Genomic DNA, 8,027 nt, shown 5'->3' with positions numbered 1-8,027 from the left:
AATTACCTTTCTTAACTAATATTTCAAACTGGCCAATCCAATGTCTATCAACAGATTTCATTTGGGCTCATTTAGTTATAAGTTATTTGTTATTTTTTAGTTAGGAATATTATGGTTTAATAGTTGAGAAAATTTTAGACTATGATTATTTTATGAAATAATTCTTTAAAAAAAATTTAATTGAATTCCAAAAAATTATTATTTAATATGATTTCTCATAAATTAATTGAAAATAATTTTAAAAACAGAAAATTTTCAATTCAACCCCAAAAAAATTATCATTTAATATATTTTTTAGATTACTTATAAATAATTAATATTTGAGAGGGTATTTTTAACTTGTTATTGAAATATGAACAATATTATACATATCTATTTTGAGTAAATAAATAAATACATATTTATATGTGTTATTATGTAATTAATTATTATTTTATTTTTAATTTAAAATTATTTAATTATATAATAACACAAATAAATATATTTTTTCTAAAGCTTCGGTTATTTTATTTAATTTTTTCCTAAAAAATTATGCCGCCTTCTTGGCACGGATACCAGATTTGAAAATTTTATAACCGTTAGAGCCGGTATTTAAACCGCTCCCCATACCCGCCCAAAATCCTTTTCCTTTCATGTGCCTCTGTTCTTATTTACTTGTCTCCAAATTAAAAAATAATAATAATAAGTCACCAACAATGAGACCACACAGAAACCCTAGATTTATAATAAATTTCATGCGTTTTCTTCTGCTTTCTTAATCTTTTGAGTCTACAAAGCGTTGTTGCACTTCAAATTCTCTCAAAATGAACGCTTGAAAAATGTGAAAGGCGTACGACATCTGATGGTCTCAATTGCACCATCAAGATTGTCCTTAACATAGCGGTTCCAAGCGGCTTGGTAATGGATTTCGTGTTCTTTTTCTCCTCACTTTTTGTAATTTCTTTGTTCGTTGTGATTATGTTCAGTGTTGGCTTAATTTGATTAGTGATGTTCTTATTGTTTTTAAACGGTTTATTTAGGAATTTTAATGGTTTTATGTTGGCAAAATTCGTCAAACTATAGAATAATGCTTTGATAGGTATACACTTGCAAGTAGAGGTGTAACTTTATTTCGTTTTCAAGGAATATCTAACAAGGATGTCCAACTTTAAATCAACGTTATTTCCCTTCTCTGATAAATATCCTATAATATTTTGCAGAATAGTTTGCCAGAGTGTAATGAATTATTGCTTATTGATTTCATTTGAGTAGGGAATTTTGTTATCATGTTGAGAGTTTATCCTTTCTTTTGTGGAAGGGTGGCCCTGGTCTACCTAGGGAGGAACTTTTCAATGTGGATGCTTCTTGAGAGAACAAGGTTTACTTTAGATGGCTTTGAATCTGACAAAATTGGTGTCAATTATGAGGCTTTCAATGGGCAGCCAAGTTTCTGCACTTCACCATTTTGGACTAGCTTGCGCAACCAGTTGTGGAACTATTGGGAAGTTTGTATACGTAACTGAAAAGTAGTGCCTTTCTTCTAGTGGTATGTGTTTTTGTTTATCTCTTGTTGATCTTTTCTTTTCATTACTTTTTATTAGGCCACTAGCCCTGATGTGTGCTGCTGCATATGTGTCCACAATTTTGTTTTCTTTTGTACCTTGACTAGGTTTTAATATCGTTTACTCTCTATTTAAGGCGAAAACTTTTTTTTTACAACTTTTAGGAGGGCAGGGTAGCATTTATTGGAATGTACCATTTAGCTTCTGAATAATTTATATGTGTTCAATTTTCTTGTGGACTTGCAGTTCTTTTAAATTGAAAACAGAAAGGTTTCCTTGTATCTGAGAATTTGTGTTGCTTCTGACAGGCCTATCAGAATCGCATTGATAGGAATCAGCCACCACTGTATGTGTGGAAGCAAGTCATGGAAGGATAAACCAGTATCCAGTAATGTTCCAGGAATCACAGATTTCAGATTTAGAAGGATATCTGTTGTATCCATTAAATAATTGTTTTGTTTTGATGTGGGTGCAGAATTTGGGGTCTCATTCATTTTCCATTGGAGTCAGTGAAGTTCTTAATACAAATATCATGTTAGAATCAAGTGCTGATGATGATATGGAATATGTCTACCAAAGGTTAAAATTAATCCCCCATGATCAATTTCTACTTCTATTTACTTGAGTTTGTAGTGACGAGCGCTTCAGTGGATGCAGATTTACATTGCTTATTTGATATTTTATCAGGGATAAAATGGTTTGCATTATTTTGAGCTTAATCAAACTTTTGAGATTAAATGGGATTAAAAAAAAAATGTGCCCTCATTAGGGACATCTATAAAAAGGGATTTTCATACAGGGAAGCAATTTCCACAATTAGAATGAAGCAGATTCCTACCATGTCTTACAAGTTCTGATGATGGCTGCGTACGTATGTGCTTTAAAATCATATGCTGTACAATGTCTTGGAAATTCTTAAGATTTCCATTCATTTTGTAGGAGTCCAGGGAATATTATTACCATTACCATCCCATCCTTCGTAGCTCTTATAGAACTTGGAATTGCTACAATCATGACCCAAAATACTGGTGACGTGGAAGCATCATGTAGCTTAACAGTAATGCTATCAAACTTTTCCTTGTTTGGTTCAAGTTTCAACTAATGCTATAGGAAGAGAACTGAAGACTCTTCGGAAGAAAGTTACACAAATCATGTGCTGTTCGTTTTCTGTACTCATTCATGAGTGGTTAACACTTCCAGTAGAGAATCCTTCCAGGGATTTTTAGTTGTTTAAAAAAGCTAGTATTACTTGAACAAAACATACAAAAACCAAAGACCTTTGAAAGTTAATTGAGAAATACGATTTGGAAAATTTTGTAGCTGTATCGTTCCTATGGTTTTAAATTTATGGTTGTGATGAAACATTTAATCTTGCAGTTCGCTTGCTCAAGAGGAATCACCCTTATGGAGGTATCTTTTCAGAACATTTCAGTAAATGTGCCTGGTTAATTAATTCTTTAGGAAAGCTACCATCATCTACAGTTGATATGGGCCTATGGCTGCAGGAACAGTACTTCTTAATGATGCCTAAACAAACCTTAAACTGATCATTCAAAATCTATCCAACTGATCAAGCAGCAGAATATACATGTTCAGGTAATCTAAAACATGGCCCCTTAAAACTTGGCCTTCACAGCATATTTGCCTTTTTCGGGGTAAGATAAATCAAATTGCCGGATAAAATTCAAATCTTGCTAAATATTAATTATTTATGTTTGAAGGTTGCGATATTTTATAAAAGACGACTAATAATCTTTCGTCATTCCTCTCTTATTCTCAAAATACTCCAAAATATGCATGCATCCCCAAGAGGTGGACATTCTAGATTCTTTTGAACCTATAAACGAGTAACAACAATTTTGTATTAGGAAGGGCAGAAAAGTGATATCATAAAATTTGTGGCTTCATGTGAAGTTTGTCAAAGAAATAAATATGAAGCTCTACAACCAGCTGGGCTGCTTCAACCTCTCCCTATCCCTACTCAAGTGCTATTCGTTTACATTCCATTAAGCTATATTACACTCTTCTTGCTATTACCATTCCAAATACAAACTCAAACATGCTTTACAGCAAGTGATCACAGGGAGGCCGAGCTAAAATCGTTTATGCACAAGCAAGGTACATCGTGAACAAATGTTGGGGCGAATTGTGTTGGAAAATCATGTGTTGAGGTTTAAGCTTATATATGTAGTGAAACAAAAATTTTGTTGCAAATTCAAGCTTTTGAAACCAAGACTTTTCAAGATCTTATTTGTCATTAAAGATCTGGTACTTTTATTATTATGTGTGTTGGTATCAATAGTGAGTTTGTTTAGGCTATTGTCAGTGTTGAATTATTTTTCAAATGTAGGAGCTGAGTTACAGACACAGGCACTTACACTAGAAGTTCATAAAAAAACATTAATTTTTTTCTCTTTTTTTTTTTGTTCTAGTGCGGAAGCAAATGTCCTGGTTTCTTTGACTTCAGCTTCCATATACGGTATATGTGCCTGAGTTGGGTAGTGATGCTTGGTCTAAATTTGGATATTTTTCCAACTTGTAATTGTTACTTCATTAGTCAGTATTGAATACTCTTTTAGTACAAAAAGAAAAAGTACATAATACCATGTAGTTTGAGTTGTAGTGCTTGTGCTTCTGTGGCTTTTACATCAAAAAGGACTCTTTCATTGGAAGATGATTGCCTGACTGAAAATAAGATAATCAGAAATATAAGGAGGCACAATATTTATTTTGACCTTTCCCACGTTCATGTTAAAAAAACATCACAAGCAGGAGGACAGGCACCACAAGGTGATGCACATGGTGAAGATACTTATAATAGTCACTGTTCCTGTCAACTGGTCATGTTTGTGATGACTGTGAATTCTTCACCATCTTCACCAAGATAAGCATAAACATGGCCTCCATAAGAAATAAAGTATCATGCAGCAAGTACACTTGGTCACAAGGGAGAACGACCATATTGGGCACCACTGACGCAGGAAGGAAAGGAATCTTATAAAGGACTATCAGAGATCAGCATACATCAAGACAGAGGCAAGGGGGATTTAACTAGCTTGAGCATAAGCTATTGGATGGTAAAGTTTAAACTATACATTTATAATGAAACTGAAATTTGGATTGTCATATTAAACTTGCATTAGGGCATCTATATATAAACAAACACACACTCATAATTTTATTCTTCTTTTTGTCTTCATTATTTGGGGTGAAGGGTTGAATAGTAATGTTTTTGAAAATTTGTTGATGTAAGACTGATATTCACATACAGGATGAGACCAGAACATTCACAATAATAGTTACAAGTAAACTTCATTTTCATGAGTATGTTATATTTTTAAAACTGTAGATGCCTTCGATGTTTCTTTTTCTTTTCTTTTCCTTTCTTTTTTTTTTCTACTTCTTTCTCAAGTATACAATGACACAAACCAAAGTGAAAGCACAAAACTGAGCATGGCACAAAAATTTAACCGTGAACAAAACTGCAGCTTGGCTGGGAACATTGAACTAGTTCCTTGTTTCTACAGTCTCCAAGCTCATTTTAGATCATGATACTCCTTCTTCAGTGATATGAATATTGAGTTGTAAGATGCCAAGTCAGAAGCTTAAGGTATTCTGCTTCTTGCCACATGAGTTCTGGTTTGATTATGAAGATTCATGTGTTACATCTTTCTTTGTAATCTGAACACGAAAGCCGTCTGGAAATTGTAAACCAGGTGTTCGAACTATATTGCCTCCTTTGATCGGTCGCCAGCTGAAGAAAACACAAAGCACAACAGGTTAGTCTCTCTATCTCTCACACACACATCACACACATTACACAACTCTCTTACCTGCACTTAGTGACCAAGCAATGGAGAAATACAGCCATCTGCACTTTGGTAAAGTCTGTTCCAACACAGAATCTCATGCCACCGCCAAAAGCCATGAAGTGCTTAGATGCAGTGTTTGTCTCCATTCCCTATGTGGAACCACTTGTTAGAAAGTTGAACAAGATGAAGAATAATTAAATTTTATAATCACTTCATGTTTGTTGAAAGCTGCATGCAGTTGAATTATAATAAAGCTTTCAACATACCTTCCATCTACTTGGATTGAAGGTTAGGGGGTCGTCATATTTTGCTGGATCCAAGTGTACAGCCGGGGGACATACCATAACTGCCCAACCAGCTGGAATGGTATATCCTGCACCATTACAATTTTTATTGAATGTCAAATTATTTGCTTGTTACAATTGGAAATTGACAGATAAAGTTTTTGCTTACCTTTAAACTGGACATCAGTGAGTGCTTTTCTGAATATTCCTGGAACTACATTTGCCAGTCTAACTGTTTCGTTTATGAACTGCAAAATTGAAATATTTTAGAATTGTTGAACAGAGCTATAAACTAACATAGTAATATGTCAAACATTTTTAATACAAGTGAAAGGGACTGAAGCACCTGAAATGTATATGTCATTGATTTGTATTCTTGCCATGTAAGTCCAGAGTCAGCTTTTTGTCGATTTTTTAGAATTGTCTCATGCTCCTCCTGAAAAAGTGAAAAACATTTAGAACATTTTAGTTGGGGAAACACAGAAGAAAAGTGACAATTATAGAAATTGACATTGCATAATTTCACGCACTGTTAATTGTTTCAGCACCAGAGGATGATCGGAGAGAAATTTGATTGCCAAAGTTAAGGCTAAGGAAGTTGTTTCGAAGCTAGCAAACAGCAGCACAAACATCAAGTCCAGAGCAATTGCCTCTGTGAGGATTGTTGTCTCTTTCTGAAGCTCTTCTAGGACATAATCGAAAAAATCATCCCGATTCTTTTTTGGGTTTTCTCTTCTTTCTTGTAGCACCTTTTTCAGCATCTTCATCGCTCTTTTTCTACCCTGAAAATTTTAAAACTTCAAGACCTCAAACTAGAGCAAAGTTGAGTGTTTTTTTCTTCAAAGAAAGAAGAGAGAGAGAGAGAGAGAGAAAGGGGAAGCAGAAATATAAGTTGCAATAAAGAAATTGGTTACCTGTAAACATTTGTGGTAAGCTGTTCCTGGAATGTCCAAAGGGAAGGAGATTAATCCTTGAATAAATGCACCAAAGTTCTCTCTTAGGCTCTCTGAGGAGTTGTCTTGATCATAACTTATTAGCTTCCTTGCAGTTAGATCAAATATCATCTGTAAAGAGAGAATTATTAGACCCAAACAAGAAAAAAATAGGTGGATGATCAATTAGATGAAGAAATTACACTTGCAGTTGCTTCTTTCAATTCAACTGTATCCTGGCTCGACCATCGTTGTAATGTTCTGGATGCTACCTGCTCAACTTCAGGGAGCATTTTCCTCAGGCTTTCAGGACCAAAGAGATTTAGCACCATGTTCTTAAGATACCTGTACATGAACCCATGTAATGAACCCACATTCCGCCGTCCGAAGATCTCCGTAAATGTATCTGGATACCAGCTCTGAAACAGGTGCCCCTCTTGCTGGAAGATGAAGTAATTGAGATCAGAGTCTGTTGATATTACAACCGGTCGTCCAACCAAACTAGTTCGGAATATTGGACCGTATCTGGAAAATGTGGATGATATAGAGATGAATATACTGATGAATTCACTAGTTGTTGAACAGAAAAGAATTTAGTCAAATTATTACCTTTGCATCCTTTTCTTGATGAAGGGAGGAATATCAGAAGAAGTGTTGGGAGTGAAGAACTGAAGGGTCTCGCCGAGAAGCGGTAAGCCCATTGAACCAGGAGGGAGTTTACCATTGCATCTGGGATTTCTCCATCTGTAAAGCCAATGAGTGAAGGTAATGATAAGCAAAGCTCCAATCCAGACAGCCCACATCTTTCTAAAATGAGAATGTAAGTTAAAGATGTGAGGTTGAGAAAAGGAGTAGTTTATATAATGTTGGAAAAGAAAATGGACAAAGACAGACTTGGATTACTCAAAAAGGGAAGAGTTTGAGATGTGTAAACGTGGAAAGAATAGACAGGGAGGACAAGAAATTGCTGGCATGTATCTCATCAACAATGCGAGGGGAGGCCTTCTTAAATAGGCAGGCAAGTTATACAACCAGTAGCTACTTAATTAATTATTTTGGTTCTTTGTTTCTGTGCAGTTGGTTTACATAAAACAAAAAGTTGTACAAGTAGTTGAAGATAGAATAGAATAGAATAGTTGAAGTATGGAATAGTTCTGTCTAGTGACCGTCTCATATATTAAACTAATTATGTGTCAACGGCGCCCATTTATAACTTTCTCCATTTTTTTATGCTAACACAAAAGCTGGGTAGCTACCTTGACCAGCTATGAAACTTACAGGATGGTTCCCATCTGTCTCTTCTCTCTCTTGTAGATGCAGGGGTAAGAGAACATATTACATGAAACTGAAGAAGCACGAGGCAGAATTCAGGCCTTTTTTAAGGAGATTTTGCAGGAACACAAGGGGGTTTCCCTAGATTTGAGTGGATAGAGGTTCAAAGCATCTGTCAAACCAAAT

The 8,027-nt window shown here is 34.9% G+C and overlaps 1 protein-coding gene and 1 long non-coding RNA gene across 2 annotated transcripts; one reads left to right on the top strand and one right to left on the bottom strand.

Annotated features, from left to right (window-relative positions):
- The first annotated feature begins 693 nt into the window (after window positions 1–693).
- LOC123212570 lies at window positions 694–2,173 on the top strand. The gene is made up of 3 exons (XR_006501563.1): window positions 694–897; window positions 1,298–1,929; window positions 2,017–2,173. It is a non-coding gene; the product is annotated as an uncharacterized LOC123212570 (long non-coding RNA).
- Window positions 2,174–4,767: 2,594 nt separating this feature from the next.
- LOC123212191 (cytochrome P450 87A3) lies at window positions 4,768–7,532 on the bottom strand. The gene is made up of 9 exons (XM_044631258.1): window positions 7,179–7,532; window positions 6,773–7,094; window positions 6,552–6,701; window positions 6,168–6,419; window positions 5,984–6,073; window positions 5,807–5,885; window positions 5,620–5,726; window positions 5,375–5,502; window positions 4,768–5,295 (listed from the first exon to the last, which is right to left on the bottom strand). The coding sequence occupies exons 1-9, from the start codon at window positions 7,370–7,372 to the stop codon at window positions 5,187–5,189; spliced, it is 1,431 nt and encodes a 476-aa protein (XP_044487193.1). The 5' UTR covers window positions 7,373–7,532; the 3' UTR covers window positions 4,768–5,186.
- Window positions 7,533–8,027: the final 495 nt, after the last annotated feature.

Source organism: Mangifera indica, chromosome 3 (genome assembly GCF_011075055.1).
Source record: "Mangifera indica cultivar Alphonso chromosome 3, CATAS_Mindica_2.1, whole genome shotgun sequence".
Taxonomy (NCBI): Eukaryota; Viridiplantae; Streptophyta; class Magnoliopsida; order Sapindales; family Anacardiaceae; genus Mangifera; species Mangifera indica.
The sequence above is the reverse complement of the archived record's forward strand: the minus strand, read 5'-3'. Positions and strand labels throughout refer to the sequence as shown.